The 22425-nt window shown below is 36.7% G+C and overlaps 3 protein-coding genes across 3 annotated transcripts in view; 2 read left to right on the top strand and 1 right to left on the bottom strand.

Moving 5' to 3' along the window:
- LOC128989693 (cadherin-99C-like) overlaps nucleotides 1–14839 on the bottom strand; it is a 131672-nt gene extending 116833 nt beyond the window's left edge. Inside the window, exon 1 of the mRNA XM_054411691.1 lies at nucleotides 14728–14839. The gene's annotated coding sequence lies outside the window, so the exon portion shown is untranslated. The remainder of the gene's footprint in view (nucleotides 1–14727) is intronic.
- Nucleotides 14840–17724: 2885 nt separating this feature from the next.
- Nucleotides 17725–18266, top strand: LOC128990742 (uncharacterized; the record flags this gene model as incomplete). Its single annotated transcript, XM_054413289.1, has 1 exon — nucleotides 17725–18266. A coding segment is annotated over exon 1 (444 nt), but the record flags the coding sequence as incomplete, so codon positions are not given.
- An 83-nt stretch (nucleotides 18267–18349) lies between these two features.
- LOC128990741 (uncharacterized) lies at nucleotides 18350–19063 on the top strand. The gene has a single exon (XM_054413288.1). It carries the CDS (start codon nucleotides 18450–18452, stop codon nucleotides 19041–19043), a length of 594 nt encoding a protein of 197 aa, XP_054269263.1. The 5' UTR covers nucleotides 18350–18449; the 3' UTR covers nucleotides 19044–19063.
- The last annotated feature ends 3362 nt before the right edge of the window (nucleotides 19064–22425 follow it).

The raw sequence follows: 22425 nt of genomic DNA, 5'->3' as shown, positions 1-22425 counted from the left end.
ATATTCATTTAATGTAAAGAACCTAATAAACAATATGTATGTGTAAATTTCAGTTGATCATTTCTGTAGTTAAAAAACTGCATTTTGCTAGATCCACTGAAGGAATTTCCTTATTCAAGAAGGAGGATTTTCAATGAAGAAAACCTGTTGTGTTACGGTAACAAAACTGATTAGTTTTAACCTTTTATAAGTTGCATAACTTGAAAAAAACTAAAAGCAAACAAACTCCCGAAGGCTTTTTAAGATTGTAATATTAAATAGGGTTTATCACATATAGGAATCAAGGTTAGTAAAAAGTTACGTAAATGCTGTAGAAATAACAGTGGCCCAAGAGTCGTGCCGGCTCACTGAAGATCGCCACGATCACAACCGATAAGCGGGAAACCAATTTGATAATCTAGCTAACCTTCAACAAGTCATTTTTTGCATTTTATTGAGGATATTGATTTATATGCTAGGTATGATTGATTACTTACGAGATGAGTAACGTTCATTTTAAGCAAATGAGTTTCGTTACACGATGCAATACTTATAGAATCCGAAGTTTTAACATTATTTGTTAGGGGAGGTTTGATTAAGGGAAAGTGGACTGGGGGCCTGTAATGTAATGTAAGACGTAATTATCATAACATTAACTTTTTTCTATGGTGAAAAAAGCTATCGCAGTAACGGTTAAGAGTTGGGTAGAAAATGATAGATGCTGACGACGATAAACACCTGATAAAAGATTGTTACAGTGTTTACAGTTGACTAACTGTCTGGATATTTTAAAACTCTTTGTAGAAAATTAAGAACCTCGTTATGATAATGTTTGTTTGAGTCGTTAATGCGTTATCACTCCCCGCATTCTTGATCTTCTGAAAGTGTCAAATCATGGAAACGATGACTAAGTCCTAAAATAAATACATTCTCTAATCTCTAGCCATATTTTGGGAGGGTCTTCTAGGTCTGTTATGAATTTTATTTTGAAATTGGTACTAAGTAATATAAATATGACAGTGCAAGTATGAATCTCCAAAAATACCCACCATAGCTTGTAATATAGTTTTATGTAAAAACCTAAAATATTCTACCATACTCTATGTTTGCTACATGTAGTAGCATTTTAATCCCCGTGTCAGACTGATCCCCACACCTGAACTGGACCAACCTAACACCAGCAAAAACAAAAACTACAAAAAAGTGTGAAAGCAATAATAGGTGAAGTTTTTCCACTTTTATGCGCCAACTAACAAGATAGGCCATTAGCAGAAGCGCGGCACGTGAGCGAGTTGGGTATTAGAGGATTAGTTGGTTTGGTCCAACGTCCTACAGCTAATAAGGAGTTACGGTCGGATCTTGTGCAGCGAATGGATACGTATGGCCGTGGACAGTAAACTGCTCGTTTGGATGGAAAACGGAAACGTGCGTCCTGATTTGTCACCAATACCAAGTACGCGGCGTTCTTCTTCTTGGTGGGGGATCTCCCGGACTTTTAGATTGTTATCGCGACATGTTTAAGGGCTTAGGAAGAAACTAGTTGGCTATTTTATCTATAAAGACGGTTGTGGGTGTTTTTGTGGTGAATTCAATATCGACGCCGACTCAAACCAAAACCATGATGTCATGAGCAAGACATGTCAAGTTATAGAAATTTGGATATTTAGATCCCAGACTTCAGAGTTGACAAATCATTTGATGACTAAACATTACTTTAACTCAAATGTTGCACTACGTCATGTCAGATTCAGATATAGCTAACCAGCGGTTTTTGTGGAATCTACTAGAGCATGTACAGAAAGTAGAAGTGTGGTTATGCTAGTATTGTGTCCAACATAATGGCTACATATATATTAGAGCTAAGTTATTTAATCTTACTACTATCCGTGTATTTACTTACTACTATACCTCTGCAGCATTTGCTACTTCATAATAAACATGTTTTTCGACTTTTAAACACTTTCGAAGGGCCCTGAATCTGTATTCAACCACACAAATTGTCTAGGTTATTTTGCGCAATCAAAACACACCTCCCTCAAAAAGGCAATCATAATTTGCAAAGCTGGGCGAGCAATCAGTGAAGATGGGAGGTCAGGTAATCAGAGATCCCCGGCTGTCAAACCATGAGATAAATGAGTTCGCCAGGCCCCAGAGATGAGACTACAGACCGAGGATCTTTGAGGAATGCGTGGAGAATTCTCGGCGACGGCGACGTTGACAATAGAGGTTCCATCACATGTTTTTGTCCAGGGGATGGAGACATCAGCAAGAAGTTATCTAATGCTGTCAGCATCCTTTCCCCTGGTTAATGAAGGAGGACATCTTCAATTTCTTCTAGGTTTTGCTCGTTGACATAGTAAATCTTCTTAATGACGGTAGTTTGAAATAGCTTCACTTCGAATAGCCTATGACGATGTTGAAATTCAAATAAGGCGTTCTCAGTATGGTCTTTGTACTTTCTGACTTGACCAAAATTGTATCAATAAATAAAGATTCAACCACATAACCTTTCTGAAGGATCTTGGTGCTAATACAATACCAATTGAGATGGGGTGAGGACTCATCTAAGTTCGCATTTAAAGGCATATTTAAGAGAAGGATGAATATAAGATGAAGTACTTACACCTTACCGGCATGATGAGATACAACGATTACGAACGAAATAATTTAGTAGTTCTGTGGTCTTTTGCCTTGGCCTCCACGAAGGTTTCCATTACAGAAACGTGTCCTTAATCGACTAGGATGATGCCAATGTTTACTTCAATCATACATTCATATTTTGATCTTACCAATAAATAATCAGCGGGGAAGGTTGAATGTAATACAAATATGGTAATGCTACCTATTCAAATCATCTTTATAGCTTCAATATCCTCAGTTGACCGAGGAAGGCCACTGTAACGCAGACGAAACGCATCTTGAGTGCCATTAAGTTTGATACCAAATGAAATTCGAAACCGGTTCAATCAAAGTGTTATCTTGAAATCGATGCGGTAATTAAGGATAGGCAAATTGGGACTTCGCGTTGGGTGGTTTGTGTAGCCTACGCCTCCAGTCTGCGACCCCAGCGAAGACAACCACACTGATTAATCGTCCATTGAAGCCGCAAACTATAACCGAGTGATAAATGGTCAAGAGACAAGGTGACTGATAATTTGACAAACCCAGCCGCAGGTTGGTTACTCTATTAATAGAGCTTGATTAACATAAATAGCTTCCCTGTGCCTGTTAGCTGAGTAACAGTTCAGTGACTAAACGGTTTAGGTAAGAGGTAACTGGCAAAGTTATATTTGTAGTCCGATGACAGGATTGGCAAAGTTTAAACATAACAATAGCTTTTGTTCATTGTAAAAGTTTAATTTCCACATCAGGAAAATTCTAAGTCTTGTTTTGGTATCTCAAAGCGTATAGTTATCGAGTGTAGGAGTTTTGCCAACGGGTATCAGGTATATAGGGTCCCCATCCACGAAGATCGCTCAAAGCCTCTTGCGTTTGGAGTTGTTTGTATAGGGGCTCTCAAACTCAAAACCTACTAAGATAACTAAAAAAAATCCCTCTTTATTTATACTACTGAACGTTATTCTGACTTTAGGAGATATCATTAATCAAATTACAACTGGCAAAAATAACTATCAATTTAGGATTAAGAGCGCAGCCATTAAGTGATCATATAACGGTCCGAATGTTTGACTTGAGTAAATTACATCAAACATGTCCCGTTTTAGATATGTGATTCTACATATAAGGTAGGTTGGAAGTTAAAATGGAAATGAAGGAGGCAAACAATGTTCTAAGTATAATCATAGATAAAAGGAGTAGACAGTATAATGATTGTAAGTCGCACTAATAGAACGTACAAGCTGAAGCAATTTATTCTCCAACCCTAAGAGTTTTCAAGACCAAACATAGGCATTTTAATAAACATTACCCGTACATTATTAGGTCAACATTTCAAGGTTTGCCCTGATTTGTGTCAATTATGTCAGCCATTCATGTCAAACCCTACACAGAAACTAGCTGACCAACTGAGAAGTCCACAGGAAGGTCTGATGTTTACGATCGCATGCAAACATTCTACATGCAAATGATGGGGTGCAAGTTTTGCCAAGCTTGTAACAGATGTAAGGAGACCGTATATTAGAAAGTACAGGTGCAAGTCCTGTCTGGCCGGAATGTGGAGAAATTTGTCGTGTCGTAGACGATTATCGGCAGTTATGTTTGGGAAGTGGTTTCAGTCTAGGTCTGGATAGTGGATATTTAGCTCCGCGTTATGTTTCCTTCTTCGGAACCTATTGCATGAAACGGGATATTCTGGCTGAGTTTGCAGTAAAATAGGATGTAGGAATAGTATTTATTTGTTTTGATAGGTTGTTATTGATTATTGGATGCTCCACATAAGACACGTATTTTTCTCTTTATGGCCAGTCGCGGTAGTTGGGTAAAATATAAAAGTTCGATTCTGATCCCTGAGTCAAAGGATGATAACAGTCAGTAGCTTTTTTGAAGATTTGAAATTGGACGCAACTCACACATCTGTCCTTGATCATTAGAATTTTATTTGATGGTCTTAGTACTCTTAGTTAAAGAAACAGTAGATTCTAACCACTAACAACGCCACACAGATCATCTCACACCATTCTACACTCATTTTGATCGGAATGCGCATTTGGATGGCACTACTCTCTAAGTTATGGGTAATTAAGTAGAAATATTTCCATGTTACTACTGTGTCACATTCTCGTATACAAAAATCTCTCATTTATATACAATCTGATTTTCTGGTATCAAACAGTTTCACTGTTAAAATGTATGGGGAAACAAGTCGTGGGTGTTTTAGCATTGAGTAGACATGACATACTGCACCGCTTTTCCAGCCCGAGCATCGATTGGTCGTGATTGACTGAGGAATAAATATTCATTAAACCCAACACGAATCGTGTTGTGGGTTTCGAATGTTCGTCGTGAACTGTGAACGGTTGAAACGGTAAATCATCGTGGGTTAATTCTATTCGCAGCCTTCTAGAATAATGCTAGAAACGAAGTAGGAAATTTTAATTTTACAATTCCCTTTACTAATACTGTAGATCGTAGGAAAACCCAGTGATGATCTACTGATGCTCTGGTCTGAGTCATAACTGCAATCTAATTAGGATTTAGGTTGGCTATGTTTGTGTACATATAGCTTGCGACGTTCTGAGATGATACAGTATACTTTAAATGTTTTAACCTACGAACTAACGCATAATGTAACTTGCGCATAATGTACTTTATACTTTAATACTTTTCAATTAAATGGCGACCATACGAAGTAGGTATTTTAAGCTAAGTATGAATGGAGATGAGTGTAGGATGAGTGGCGCGATCTTGTAGTCTTGTTAGTGACTAAGGCCATAAGGCCGACATATTCCTTAGACACAGCTATTAATTAATAGCTCAACTAAGGGACCTACAGTTTATAGTGGAATCTGAACCACATTTTTGCCTTGATATTAACGAATTCGTCTAATTATCAGGATAGTATTGCGGATAGTCGTAGTACTCACTAGTGCGGACGTTAATCCACACCTTGTAACCTTTAAAGCGACTGTTCAGCCCTTATTGATCTGTTGGCCTTTATTGACTGTTCAGTAGAACTAGCTATAGTGTTATACAATGTCCGATCAAACCTTAATAGACTCATTCATATTCGTTTGTTATCTTCTACGACCTCCATTGATGTGTGAAGAACTTGAGACAACTGAGTGATTGTCCGAGAGTGACTTGACTGAAGGACAAATTGTCAAATCAAACAAACCTTTGTTGTTGGCTAATGAACCCCTGAGCTCCGAAACAGATAAGAGTAACTAAACGAGAGGGATATATGAAAGCTGCGGGGATTAAATTGGTTGAATGATAGCTGTGTGTTATGCTGTTTTATTGAAACTATTATACTGTACTAGGCGAATCTATCTATTCTTAAATGGCATCACACGCACGAGTGCATAGTGCAAGGGAATGTTTGCAACTTGAGTGTACAATGGAGTTAAACAATATGTCTAACGTTTACTGACTAAAATGGGCTGTATTCCTTTGATGCAGAGACTTCGATGCTGAAAAGTCCGAAAATCATACTAGATATCAGTTGACAACTAACCTAGATCTACATGAAAACCAATCATTACAATATAATATACATTGCGAATATAATACATTGGAACTTGACATTTATCAACTGACCTCACTATATCATACCCCACATTCCAGAGCACATTTGTCACCGTGCATATTTACACATTATAAGGTGAATTAATTAAATTAGCATATTAAATGACACGTTTCCAATTCGCAGGAGTCGAAGGGCGACCGGGTGAACCTGTTATTGATGTACTGCTGACGAGTTTCGTTTCATTTCATTTACTCATCGACGTTAGTAATTAAATTTCCATCGCGGACGTATCACCGATATTTATGGATGCGATTTGTAAGTTTCGGCGCTGAAGGAGGCCGGTGGTGGTGGTATGTAGGCAGACGGGTCTGAGGCTTGTAGTAGGCCAGGCTGGGCTGGTAACGGTCCGTCAGAGGCTGCCTCAGCCTACTTTGGAGCTTCTTGACATCCGTCTGGGTTTTGTGTCGCGGACTCCGAGGTAGAGTCAATTGGTACTAATACAACACGTTATTTCGTCACAGTTTTGAGTGACAGCAGTATAAATGTAGCAACAGCATAAATATTTATGTAACCGTATATGACGTGAGCAAATATGATAAAATTGCAGATTTTTTTAAAGTTGGTACAGTAATACTCCTACAAAATATAAGGAGAGGAGTACCGATATGCGCCTCCTTTAGGCTCAAACATACATCTGATTTAAAGCCTTAAACACTTTAGTGTATGTGCAAATCAAAATGGTATGGATATTCTGAATTTGCATCTAAATTTATAGTAGTAAGTAAATTGTGCACTACTTCACCATGACTCACTTGTATATTTGCATTTCTTAACCTCGGTGATTCCTGGACGTAAAGGACGTAATTGCATGAATAATTGAAACATTATATGGTAAAGATACGTTTGTTTGTATAATAATAATAATAATAGACCACACTAGTACAAGCTCGTGAGACCAACTAAATGATAAGATGTTGAAAAATACAAAGACTGACGTTCTCACATAAAACTGTTCACATCCACCAACATGTCCAAGATATTCACACAAATCGCGGGAGTGAATCGACACTGTAAATTACTTGAGTAATAAAACTCTGTAATCTCATGAAACATAAACAGAAAGAGAGAGGTTTCACACAGCTGTTTCAAGATTCAGGAAATTTATAAGTCGTGAGAGCCAGTGACAGAGACAGTGGACGTGAGTGTGGTTATGTAACAGAGGTGGTCACGTGGTATGTATATCTGGAGCACACTCGGGATACGATACGGGAGATCTGGAACACTGTATCAGCTGATGATCAGCTGATAGATGTTACGTCACTGGTGCACCTGACATCCAGTTGAGATAGGTGGTCACGTGGTATGTATATCTGGAGCACACTCGGGATACGATACGGGAGATCTGGAACACTGTATCAGCTGATGATCAGCTGATAGATGTTACGTCACTGGTGCACCTGACATCCAGTTGAGATAGGTGGTCACGTGGTATGTATATCTGGAGCACACTCGGGATACGATACGGGAGATCTGGGACACTGTAGTCAGCTGATGATCAGCTGATAGATGTTACGTCACTGGTGCACCTGACATCCAGTTGAGATAGGTGGTCACGTGGTATGCATAACTGGAGCACACTCGGGATACTATACAGGAGATCTGGAACACTGTAGTCAGCAGATGATCAGCTGATAGATGTTACGTCACTGGTGCACCTGACATACAGGTGAGATAGGTGGTCACGTGGTATGTATATCTGGAGCTCACTCGGGATACGATACGGGAGATCTGGGACACTGTAGTCAGCTGATGATCAGCTGATAGATGTTACGTCACTGGTGCACCTGACATCCAGGTGAGATGGGCGGTCACGTGGTACACGTATATATACACAGTTCATGTCAATATAACATTATGTCCAGGTTTCTTAAAGGATAATGTAAATAGTAAATAAAGAGGCGAAAACTTGCTGAGTTGGGTCTTCTGGTGAGGAAGTTGGCGAGTTTACACAAAACAAAATTGCACTGCAATACAGTATTTTCATAATACCAATAATACACGTTTGGCAGTCTTCTAGAATATTTACAAACTTCAAGATAACTTTGCTCTGTGATTTACTTCCTGCAAATGTTACTAGAGAGAGCATCTTATGAATGAAATTGCAATAAATCTTTTATACTATCAAGGCTTCCGCCTAGGTTGCTCGTGTATAAAACCTTGGCTAGATTTTATTAGGAATGCGTTGTAAAAAATACTCCTAAGGAGCTCAGGAGATGAGTTCTGGAAGGACCTGTAGAATGGGTCTATTCATCAGATTTATGTTTATGGTTGAAGGGAGATCGTGACCGTCTCATCTAGAGCCTCACCCTCGCAGGTGGCTGCTAGACTAGACCTGGGACCGACCATTGCAAGGGTAGATGAGGCTACCTGCGTGGCAGGTGGGAGTCTGCTACCAAAGGTTCTGGAGCTACTCTTGTCAGCAGCTGAATCATATAAGAAATTCAATGTTTCGGATTTCTGTCAAGTGTTCTTCGTTTCAGATTACAAAATGGTATTTTTTTTTACCGAAAGACATTGTTTTTTTTTGTTTAAAAGATAGGTGAGCTTATCTGAACCTAAGTTCTAAAAAGAATAATAATTCCAAGCGAAAATTGGAGAGAAAAAATAAACGTTTTTAACCTGTAGCCAGGTTAAGAGCGAAAAGCGAAAATGATTGACCGACAGGGTGTTCTGATTTTAAAGACTGATGTCTGGCGAATATCAATCATTGAAAGGACAACTACAACTTACTTAAACAATAGCATCTGTTATGTCACATTAATTATCAAATTATTAAGGACAGAAAATAGGATTTTAACAGAAGCACACTCAATGTGTGCTTTGAACATCTTTGAAAATTGGCATTTTCAACTAAGTCCAATTCGAATACAAAATAGCTTCGACTAGTCCAGTTGGGGCATATATTCCGAGTATCGTAGCTTCTTTGGAATAAACATTTAAATAGTTGTTTGATTGTGTAGCACTGAATCCTTTATCAAACGTGATGTTAAATGTAGAAAGGTTGTCGATTCAAGCCCGTCTGATTAAAAGCTACAAGAATTAAATAGCTTAGTACCGGACTACACAATCTCACAATAAAACACAATTAATATTCTGCTCAAATATACCTTTGTGATAAAGTTTAATCACGTTACCAAAATAAGTGTACACTAGCCTCGGCACCAATTTCTGGCTATTCGCACGTGCTGTTTGACATTTCACGTCAATCTTTGCGCTCATTACACTAATGATGGCCGCACGTACTCGGAGTGACCTCTTGTAATTTTGGTTTTCACGAAAACCTCGATGCCTCGGACTGACCTTGCTCAAGCAAGCAAATATTGCATGCAAACAGACCAAGCTGCTTGGGGTGAAATTTGTAAAACGTTCGTTTTAACATTGACACTGAGTTTTTTTAACTGCAGTAGTGTATTTACAAGAAATTGTAAGTTACAGTGAAATCAATGTAATACGGATTACTACTACTGTTAAGACATCGTTCCTTTCTTTAACTAATTTACATGGATACAATATTATTTAGTACAATTCAGCGAAGTAGTAGAAAAAGATAAACTGTTTGAAATCACAAAATTCTCTGGGCTTTTCATGATTAAAAAGAGTTTTTTGTGAATTTATTTTCTGTAAAACCTATCTATGACACTTTTTTGGCAAATAAAATGTAAAGTATGTTAATACAAGACATCGGAGCGGATCCCAAGCCATTCCTGCTTTGGTTTCACAACTCGTCGCACTACCGGCTGGATCACCGACTTAAAATACAAATCGGAAACCGCAAAAAGGAACTCCTAAGGAACCCAAAGGCTTAGAAGATTATATGTAGTTTTACGAATATTTAGTCAAGCTCTGAAAACAAAGGCGCTTGTGTCTTTTGAGATTTCAACCGCATCCGTGGTACGGAGGCAGGGCACGTCCACGTCCATCATATCAGCACGATCTGTGTAGAGAGGTGGGTTACATAAGTCAGCAGTCAGTAGCCTTGACCCTGGCGTCAGCACGCAGACATTGTACTGCAGAAGATAATTGTCAGCAGTTGAAATCCGAGCCAAATATAACCTACAAAGCAGACAAACTGGCGGCACAGGAGCTTTCACTGCATATTAACTACAGATTACAACATCGGATTCAAAGTTATCACATTAAAATCCTAAAGAGTTCACAGAAACTCTGCTGAGGAATCGAGCTTTCACTTAAGATGTCAGTACAGTGATTGGAGAGGGTTCAATTTTGATCACAATAAGAATTTAACAACTTTGATCATCATCCAACAACTAACATTTTGTGACATTGGTGATTGTTGTTGGCATTTTAATGCTCAAGTCAGTTCACAGTCGAATAATCAAACTCTACATTGCAACATTGAGGGCAGCCACTCAAGTCAGCCAAATTCTGCAAGATTGACCCTGACATCGGGTATAGCGAAGCTAACATTTATAAGCTCCTTATCGGCCGAAATTGATCGCTCGATTTCGACCCAATCACAATCGAGAGGTAGTTGTACAAGTCAGCTATCAGCAACCTTGACCGTGGCGTCACCGCAGACTGACATTTCAATGTCGAGCAGACAATGCACCATCGAATGCTCGAATTCGAGCCAATTACGACCACACAATGGGAGAAGCAGGCGGCGTCACTCCTCTCTTTATTCTGGACGTGTTTTGTATCGAGATCGTATCTTAAAGCTTATTTACACGTCTGTCGCGCCGATCACGCAAGTACTTTAGTATTTGTAAGATATAAAGAGGTTTTGTAGGTACAGTAAGCTAGAAAATTAATTTCTTTTGTTGAATAAATTGTATTTCAGTATACTGTATGTGTATCCTTGGATTTATGATGGACTTGGTTGTTTGTTGTGCTTTCAGAAATTTTTTTTCTTTTTCCACTTTGTTAATGTGTAATGCAAAATTTAATCTCCGTCGAAAAAAACAGAGAAATTCTTTAAAAAATGTAGAAAAATAGCTGATACTGTATTAATACTTCTACACTAATTAAAAGCTATTGATCAAAATCTGAATTCAGGTTTTAAAATAAGTTAGGCGTTTTAATAATGTTCCTTCTTCGTATATTTTAAGGATAGTCATATATCTTCATGATGTAGATGTACTTTGTGTTACACGTACAAAGTTTACACTCAAAAACTATGACTGATATACAACGGCTGATGAAGAGCGTTCTGTTAAGCAGTGATGCGGAGAGCTGTTAAATGTATAATTTATGTAATTGTTTTGAATAAAAGAAAATAAATTAATTATTTCTAACTCCACTGTAAATGCGGAAGTAATAGTTTACAATCGAAATTACTGTAATTTATTGTTAATGTATACTGCTAACAAGTTATTTCTAGAAATTTCAATTTTTTGTTCAATTAAATCATAAAATATACAATTTGGATTTGTTTATTTTATTTTTTTTACTTTTCCTACTAGGATACAAATCATTTTAGATCCGAAGGATATTTTTATTAGCTTATAAGGATTGTACAGATTTTACTTTGGCTTTGCTTCCGAGGAAAATTATATATTTCTCTCACTGATATTGTCAACTGCAAATCACTCACCGATATTTAAATGTACTCCAGAATGTCCCCGAGTACACAGAACGTATGACTCGTATCAAAAGCCCATAACCATAACATGCAGAATGAAGTGGAGTGCGTTCACCGCGGCTGTAATGCTGTATGTTTCATATATGCAGGTATTTGTCTACCCTCTGCCCACGGTTTGTCCCTGTCGCATATCTAGGCTAATGTGTAGACCCGTTAGACAAAGACATTGAGCGACTGAGGTCTGTGTGTACTCATAGCTATGGGCTATTGTTTACGGTACCAACTATATGGGCTCCTAGAGCTCGGGTACAGTACGGTACATCTACTTGCGTACTCATCCTGGTTTAGTGTGAAACCTGTTTATACGACTTATGTCCGGTTACAATTAGGTGGATTGTTGCATGTGTCGCTTTTGTTCCGCGGTTAAAGGCTAATTTCTTCACATCACTTTTGTTCCGGGGGTCAGCAGGTATATTTCGGGGCCGGCCGAAAAATCGATTTTTTCCGAGGACATCTCTCTTTTTCCGCGAGCGAGGGGGCTGCACTCTCCCTCCCCAAATCCTCTCTTTTCTCTCCTCCTCATTCTTTCTTTCATAGGTTAAGTTGGGTTAGGTTAAGTTATTTAAATTACAGATATTTTTGTCAGGTGAAAATTAATGTTTTAAAGCCCGCATGAAAGAAATAATTAGGAGGAGGGCGAAGGAGAGGAGTTGGGGGAGGGAGAGTACAACCCCCTCTCTCGCGGAACAAGAGAGATGTCCGCGGAACAAAAGCAATGTTTCGGCCGGCCCCGAAATCTACCTGCTGATCCCCAGAACAAAAATTATGCGAAGAAATTAGCCTTTAAACATGTAACAAAAGTGATACAGACAGATTGTTCGATTGAATGTTATTCCTCTAGGGTTTATTTTAAAAAGGAGTTTTTTGCTTAAAAACTCAAGGGGTTGGCAATATGACCTGACCTGGTGAAGCGTGGCAACCTAAAATCGCTTATTTTATTTATTTTTACTTCGATTTTAGAGACATAAATTAAATACTAAAAGTGAGATTAGTTCTCACTCTTGAATAAATTGAGTGACTTTGTGATGCTTTCCTATATTACTGGAGAGACACAACTCATAGGCATCTTTAGGCCTATAGGCCAAAGTAATAAAACATAATTTAAAACAGTAATAATACAGAAGGAACTATACATAATAATATCTTGACTCACAGGCAATTAGGGATTTATCGCTAATTTTGTAATGAAGCAGTTTTCTGTTTTCGAGCAAACTAAACCGCTTGAGGCGACATGGTATTTACAATATATTGTAGATAACGCCAATGTGGTTTCCACCTATATGTCACTTAGACTAGTGTAACTCAAAGGCTTATTTAAGCACGCTTATACAAAACTTACACAAACAGCTTAGCAAGATGCTTTTTTCAAGCAACTAGTCAGAGTTTAACGAACCGAGTTGAACGCTTTGTTACTCAACAGGCAAAGAGCCACGCGATATGTCAAGCGACTATGACATACACGGTCGTATTCAGCAGGTGTTGACAAGGTACATTGTCCCTTGGCACATGCCTAGCGTGTAGATAGATACATGGTTGCATGGTAAAATATCTAGCAAGTGGAGTAGCATTGTTGGCTGACCCTTCGTTGTTTCTATGAGTAGGCCTACGCATACACGAAAAGAAAACGCGAAGGATTTTTTTAATAAGCAAGAGGATTAAAGATACATTGTTCGGTGTTGTAATTTGCCAGTTGTCATAATATAAGAAAGAAGTATTTTTCTAAACACGTATTGGAGTGGGAAGATTTTTTGAGTTTTATGAATGGTAGGGATTGGCGCGCGTTGGGTGGGTATTTAAAAGAAGCTTGGCATTTTAGGTGGGGATTGATAATCGAATTTAACTTATAAAAATTATTTGAAATATTCATACTCCTGAATTAGATTCAAGGAAAAATTCACTGACTTTGACAAGATTTTTTTTTTGGTGGGGGTATTTGTTTTTTATATATGTATGTTTATGTGTGTGTGTAGCCTATATGTGTGTGTGTGTGTATATATATGTATGTATGTACATGTATGTGTATATGAGTATATATGTATCTAAAACATGTATTGGGCTGTGAGCCAGCTATTTTATTTCTTTAGTTTAATTTGCTTTAATTAAAAATTTTGATTTCAGACTTTTTACTTTTGATTTTAGTCCAGAATTGAATTTATAGTTTTAAATTAAAAGTGTACTGTACAAAAAAAAAATTATGCCAACAAAAATAAAGCACTGTTTTCATTTCATTCATTCATTCATTTCATTCATAATATAATAGTTTCAAACTTAAGTTCCTAACTATGTCTGAGGAGCAATCAATTATAAAAAAATTACAGATACCTATTAGAAGTAAAACAGGCTCTAACATAATTGAGTTGGGTTGGGTTAGGTTAGGTTAGACCTCTTGGTCAATAATGTATTAATAAAAACATAAATTACAACGATGGATAAACTAATTACCATACATACTCCAAGCCGCGTAAATAATTGTTAGCTTCCTCGCCGGCTAATTCGTGACGTTTATCAATTTCCGCAACAATGATAACAATATGTTATAATAGTAGAACAAGAATAGATATGGAAACAAGAGAGGACAAGTTGAAAGATAACAAATGTAGATTAATCACATAAGAATGCAGTGCTTAATTTACAAACCCTTACACATATAAATAATAAAGTAAAATATTATAATAAACAGTAGTACTGTATTCCAATTCTTCGAATCATAAAGTACCTATTATCGTGTACAAAAGTAATCGATAAATAAAAATAATAGGCCTACAAAATAAAACTCTCCTCTACCTCTTCAAATAAAAACACATCACAACCGGTTAGAGGACGCCACTCCTCTAACGAAAAGAAATCAAATACACGACAAAAATACCTGTAAATATTCAGGAAAAGAAATAAAAATTTAAGCGCAATGGCATAACAAATGTCAGTGCAAAAGTCCACTTACCAAAAATAAAGGATGCGACTAAATGTAATCCAAAATATGGGAGAAGAGGTTATACACAATAAGAAAAGAGGCGCGAACGCACGACACTACCTGCTAGACGCACTACTGACACTGAACTGTGAACGTGAACTGAAGTCAGTAACGGAGAGAGTGAGAGGGGTGGGAGAGGGAGAGAGGGCAAACACCGCGACAGGTGCGCCGCCAGACCTTGGCCGCCACCGCCGTCGCACTGCAGAGTTGCGGGTCAAATGGGAGCATCTCCGATCACGAGCACTTGCACTCTCAGACTGCAGAGTTGCAGGTCAAATATGAGCATCTCCGATCACGAGCATTATTTGTAATCTCAAACTGCAGAGTTGCAGGTCAATAGGAGCATCTCAGATCACAAGCACTTGTACACTCAGACTGCAGATTTGCAGGTCAAGTGGGAGCATCTCCGATCACGAGCACTTGCACTCTCAAACTGCAGAAATGCAGGTCAAATAGGAGCATCTCCGATCACAAGCTACACTCAAGTACACTCAGACTGCAGAGTTGCAGGTCAATAGGAGCATCTCAAATCATGAGCATTTGTACTCTCAAACTGCAGGGATGCAAGTCAAATATAAGCATCTCCGATCACGAGCATTATTTGTAAACTCAAACTGCAGAGTTGCAGGTCAAATGGGAGCATCTCCGATCATGAGCACTTGTTCTTAAACTGCAGAGTTGCAAGTCAAATTAGAGCATCTCTGATCACGAGCACTTGCACTCTCAAACTGCAGAGTGGCAGGTTAAATAGGAGAGCAGGGTATCAAAATTAACCTCCAATAATTGATCGAAGAATTTATAACCATGCCCAATAGAGCGTGTTTTAATTTAAAATGATTGAATGGTGAGTGCATGATGAAACGTAAGATTCCTAATATTCTTTTAAGATAACTCATCAAAAATCCTGTCATTATGAGGAGCTTGGTCGAGCTTTGTACTATCTAGAAGAAGTTCAAACATTATCACAGGACCGACCTTTGGATTTCAAAGAGAGCTCTTTGGCTTCTTAGTTCAGTTTTAAACTGTGTGCTAGCATCAATCTGCAAGGTCCTATAATAATTCCTGTTATTATAGATAACTCTTGTACTCCCAAACTTTATAAATGCTGGTGAATTGTTATGTTTCTGAACTGTTAAATATGACCCATCTCTGCCTCTAAATCATCAGTCGTAGTTTCAGCAAACTTTATTATACTGTAGTGCGTGTTTACTTATTTCCATAAACAATAGATTACAGTTTTAGAATACATAATTTTTACTTGCGTTTGCATTTAGTGATTATACATACTTCGAATTCAAACCAAATTAACAAATTTCTTCCAACACACTATCCATAATATTATAGCTTATTTTCACATTCCCACGAATTCGCCGAACACCAAAGTGGTTCGATTTAGGGAATATCATTTATTTATCACTGTCCCGACAACATGGTCTGTCCGATGGAATGCCTTCATTACTGTTTGTTAACAAATAAGCCATCACCACTGAGAGCCGGGCTGTGTTAGGCGGCCAACTTAATAGGAGTTGGTCTGCAAATTTATGTCCCGATGTTATCTCCCTAGTCTCTACTGGCAAGCCGCTTCTAATCTTTTATTTTCCCTTGTTTATTTTTATTTGAAAATTTAATTTGTGTTGACTTCTGCTGTCGCTGGTGGTGGTGGGTTTTCAGTCTATAGCGTATTATCCTTCTTGTCGGCTGATGAAATATAAAATCTGCCAACTGGTTTCACCGGAAGAAATCTATCTGAACTTCCCTTAGAGTGTCTTGTTAGTCTGGGCGTTGTCAGGTTTGGCGGTGCTTAGGAAATTATATGTCAAGGAAATTGTGTTTTAATAAAGATTTTTCACTGAAAATGTGGTACCCAATGTTAATAGTTAAATATAATCCCTAAGACACGATAAATACTACATAAAATTAATAACCCCAACAATGTATATAAAGAAAAATAGAATTCAGTCTGCTCATTGCTCAGAATTATATATATATTGTTATTTTTACGTTTTGTATATATAGTCAATAGTTTTATACAAGCCGAAACTAGTCTTATCTCAATTTCTGTCTGTCACGGCCCAGAAGGCATTTTACGCGGCTTTCTCCTGAAAAACAAGAGCATCGATCGGGATTCAAATAGTTTGAATTCATTCAATTTTTGTATTCACTGGATTGGCGAGAGTGTCCTTAGCCATTAAAATATTGCCTCACTACTGTTGAAATATAATAACGGACGTTCAAAACCCCAATTTTGTGCAATTTTTGTCAAGTTTTCTCCGCTTACAATATAATAGGCTACGTCATATTTTGAAATACTCATCTGTTTGGAGAATACGACATCTATGAAGTACGAACAGCTGTTTGGATAAAGATTATTTTTTTCTAGCTCTCACTGGATATGTTTACATTAAATGTTGTTTACAAATACTGCAACCATTTCCAATCACGTTTTGTATGAAAATCCAAAACCAAGTGAAATTAAAAACGTTGTGCCTTACATAACGGATTTTATAAATCGCAAGTGCAATAGTGTGTAACTGTAAATTTAATAAAATTTCTGTGCATCGAAATTATATGACAAGGAAATTGTGTTTTAATAAAGATTTAAAATGAAAATGTGGTACCTAATGTTAATAGTTAAATATAATCCCTAAAACTTGATAAATACTATATAAAATTAACAATCCCAACGATATTATTTAAAATTACACTTCTTCTATGCATGGGACTTCTAATCGCAATAATTGATCACTACTAATATACAATATTTATAAACAAATATCGTGTGTTATTTTGATTGTGATGTGTTCATTTCGCCATTTAATTGTCATTTGATTGACGTATTGTAATGAATCATAATCACACAGTAAAACTCACATATCACAAATTTGATCTTATCTCATCTTGGAGAGTTCAGTTGGCGTTGAGATGTTACAACACAAATTAGTGTTTGTTTCTTCAGATACATTACTACAAGACACGTTTAGTGGAGGTACTGCAATTTCATATTTGTGCTTTATTACACGCGTCAAAAGTAATCTTGTAAAATAAAACCAGCTGAAGACCACATTATGATAAAAGTTTTAGTTTTTGTGGTGAGTGTGACGTTTACAAATTGTGATGAAATAGAGGAACTTTTCGCACAGAACTTTGTTTATGAACTCACATCCGAGCCTACCATTGTAAGTGGCGTTGCTCAGTTCTACACATCAGATTCTAGTAACTTTACCGAGGTGACCAAAAGTGATTTCTTCATCGATAAGTCGCTATTGATAAAAGAACTTTTGGACAGTAAAGTGTCAACATTTCTAGAGATTTCTGCAGCACCCCACTTTGGTAAATCTACTAACTTAGACATGATTAAACGGTTTTTAGAAATCAACGTCGATGAAAAAGAAAGAAGAGTGAGTAGTAAAAGTTCAGTTAATTACGAAACATTTTCAACCAATAAATTGCAAATATTTCAATATAAACATTTATTCGATGAACATTTTGCAAAGCACCCAGTCATTTTCATTTCTTACAAGCCTTTAGAAACAGTTACAAAATTTAACTTTCTCCTTAAAAAGTATAAAATAGTTTTACTCGAAACATTTTTACAACACAAATATTTATTACAAAACCACGAAATTTGGAAAGCTACAAACATTTGTAAAGATGATTTTGAAAAGTATTTCAATGAAACTTCACTGGAAAACATGAAGCAAGAAGATGTTGAAAAGGGGTTTACAATATTAGCTGAAATAGTGTACAACTATTTTAAAACACCCTTAGTTGTGTTGGTAGACGACTATGACATTATTATAGACGCACCAGTTTCAGAAGACTGCCGAGATTCAGTTTACAATTTTACTATCGATATGTATAATCGAATTATAGAATCGAAATACGTTAGTCGAGTTATAATTACAGGGTCTTTACTTCGTGGGGGGCTTCCATACTCGCCGAGGGTCAAGTCTGCTTTGGACAACTATCCCGGACTTTTGAAGTACTACGGACTGAGTAAAAATGAGCTCAATTTGCTACTGCAGAGATTTCTAAAGAACAGCACAGAGATAGAAGAAGCTGAGCGGTGTATTGTTGAGAACTACAGCGGATACGTGCGGTCTTCTGAAGTATACGATGAAATGAAGGTAAATCCCATGAACCATGTTGTGTGTAGTGCGTGGTCTGTCCTGCAATACATCACTTGTGTGAAGAAAATCAACGTCGCCAACATAGGAGAGACTGATGCTTTGTCTCTAACATATTTGTCTGTTAGAGATCGCGCCAGATTGATTAAAACTTTTTAACAGGAAATTTTAAATTATTAATTATAGACTACCAATACATTTTGTGTGTTTATTTGTATGACAATTATTTTGTATTCATATTTTGATTACAATACGTTCATTATCTTCAAGATATTATCTGCCCTGTGTGGTGTTAGAGGTAGGTATTAAAAATAGATAGCTTGGAAATTGGCTATTATAATAGGTAAACGTCAAAAGTAAAAACGCTTGAGAATCTCTACTGCAAATCTAAATGACATTATGGTACCATTTTACTTTCTTTATTCAAGCTGAAAAATAAAAGGCACATATATAAACTTTATATTTTTTTTATGTAAAATACAACTTTTTATCGTATAAACACTTAGGTTATTTAGCCACTAGAAAGTATTGGAAAATAACCATTTTTCGACTCCTACATAACATTGATATTGAAATCAGGAAGTGTTTACAACGAACATTGTTTATAAATAGTTATCAAACTTTTTTTATTGTATTGATATTGAAATTGGACAGTGTTTACTGTACAGCGAACAATGTTTAAAAACAGTATCAATATTTTAAATCGTATTACCAATACACGAACATTAATCACTGTATTAGGTATCAATTATTGTGGAAAAAACAAATAATCGGGTTCTTTATCGGTTTAAACAGAGGATTTATATCCAGTAGGTCCAAGTTCGAACCATGCCAATCACCAATTGAGTTTACCTACTCTACAGTGCATCTAGCAATGCTGTAACTCGGGGGTTTTAATACACATTATATTATACAGTATATGATTAAGGGGATTCACCACTAAAAATAGTGAAAAATCATAAAATTTAAAAAAAGTCTTTTTGAATGATTTTGTCATTTAAAACCTACTGAACGAAAATATATAGTACCCTAAGACCTATATCTTAACCTAAGTATGAAAAAAAAACATTTTATGCATACACGTCAATGTCCGAAATTTCACATTTTTACTTTCAAACGTGGTTTTCCGAAAGTTTGAATTTCAAAAAATTTTCTGACAAATATCGACATATATCTTGAGAACCAATTGAGATAGAGAGTTCATATTTTCACCGTATATTTAGTAGATATTTTACTAAATATTTAGGTAGAATTAGACTTTTAGGTAAATATGTTGCTTGTAAACATAATATTTTATATATATTGATGTCTTTTTGAAAAAAAGTCTAAAGTTTACTCTACGATTTTTTATAAACATCTAATGCTACCATGATAAATCTACCTAAATATTTAGATTAGATCATTATCTTCAAAGTTAGACTATGAGCAGTGCAATATGTTTCATAGTTTCTTAGATATATGACATTGAAATATGGTCTAAAAAAACGTGAAAAACAGTTTTTATTTGCTGTAGCCTGTAGGTGACAACTTTTTGGCCGTTTCATATTTTTGTATTTTTTGTTAGCCTACTACACACTTGAAAAAATAGTTAAGCCATTTTTATTGTGTAGGCTATTTCAACAAAAATATTTTTTCAGTGTGAATACCGCTGTACTTACAAACATTCAGAACGGTTTTAAAATATGTTTTCAGGGGAGGAGAACTTTCTTTATACTGGAGAACTCCTCTAAGGAAAGCAATAGTGATCACATTACAAATATAAATTATGCATATGAGTAAATGGCACACTAAGTATAAATCAAATAAGTATTTCTATCGTTTGTCGAACAAAACTAGTGCAGGATGACTCACACTCAAGTCGCAAATATAGAAACCGTTCTAAAACTAGACCGGAGTTACGTACCTTCCTTTGTAACTTGAAGAGATCAGACCCAGTCCCAGCCTGGCTTGACGTGAGTCGAATGGAAACAATTGAATAAATAATCAGTACAAATGACACGAACGACCGGACCCTTTGACTACTGCCTTCTAAGGATATTTTAGTCTCAAACTGCATTTTGATTATCTGTCAACGATACCGAGAACTGCGACACTGGAAGTGATTTTTTTCAATCTCGAACACACAAGGAATATACTCGATATGGAAAAGTAGTTCCAATATGGATTCGATCTTGTATCGTGGTTCGAATATGAGTTGTTAAAAACACATGTTTATTTGTGTTGTTGCGTGAGATTCATTAAATTTCTTCATGGGTAATAAATTACTGCTTACTTAATGCAAACTTAAACACAAATTTATGTGATTTCTTGTTGCACAGTGTTTATCTTTATTCATTGGATGTACATGGTACATGGGTACATGTAATTAATCAAAGTCACAGGTCGAGCGTATTAAGTTATTCTTTGGCGGAACGTTTAGTGAACCTTTTATACACTTGGTTAGGGTTTTAGTTTTTATACAGTATTAACAGGTACAGTATAGATAAAATACCCTTATAGATTCCTATAGAGTTGGAAGGGGAGGACTGTCTAATTTTACCCGACCGAGTAAGGGTTCTACCTAAAATTTTCATAGCTAGAGAGTGGTAAGTTTAATTAATTATTAATGTTGATTTACAATCTTTTTATATTGTGTCTGAAACATGAGGTAAATTAAAGAACTACGAGAGCCATTGTCGTAACAAGTCGAGAAACACTTTGAGAAACATATTGAATGTTGAAAGCTTAAATTGCACTTCACAAAGCATTTGTCTGTATAGTATGCACTATTTGCAAGCGTGAAAGCAACAAAAATATAACATATATTTCCCAAATTTGTATTCTCTGGCAGAGACAGTTTTGAACAAAAGTCTCTTACACAGGAAGAGCAATGAAAGGTGTAAAGCCAAGCAAATCTTTCACACTCGTTGAAGCTTCTCTTCCGTTTTTATTTAACACCCCAACAGCACGCGATCGTGAGAACCCTGTATCCTAAACACTGCTGTGAAATTTACATCCTACGACGTGAGCATGTCCTCGGAGTAGACAAGTGCTAAAGCTTGCGAGGAGACGAGGTCCTGGGGAAGGTACGCCCGCATCTGCGAGGGTACATGACAAGCTACCTGGGTAGGTCGTGTACCAAGCAAGGTGGCCTGCCAGAATATGGTAGACTGTACCAAGAGAGAAGATTTCTTAGGAATGCACCAAGATAGGAATCTTTCCAAGGCATTTCGTAATATGTACCAAGATTGTAAGCCTAGCATCTTGCTCATGTACCAAGATATGAGGCCTAGCAGACTATGGCATACTAACAAAAGGATATCTTTCAGGCATGTTGTGTACCTAGGCTAGAAACCTATCAGGTCATCTCGTGAACCTAAGTGGTAGGTTTAACCGTTATAAGTTTTACCAGATGATGTAAAGAATATATAGAAGATTTATCGAATTGTGTTTTGTTAGTACGTACTCCTAAATACATGATGTAAGCATATACTTCTAATTGGTAAATGCATGGTGTAAGTATATGTTGTCTCCTATGTAGAAAGAAGACACTATGGTACAT

This window comes from Macrosteles quadrilineatus, unplaced genomic scaffold (assembly GCF_028750875.1).
Source record: "Macrosteles quadrilineatus isolate MER2022 unplaced genomic scaffold, UCM_ALF_1.0 Scaffold_3__2_contigs__length_128488019, whole genome shotgun sequence".
NCBI lineage: Eukaryota > Metazoa > Arthropoda > Insecta > Hemiptera > Cicadellidae > Macrosteles > Macrosteles quadrilineatus.
This window is presented reverse-complemented; position numbering and strand designations above follow the sequence as displayed.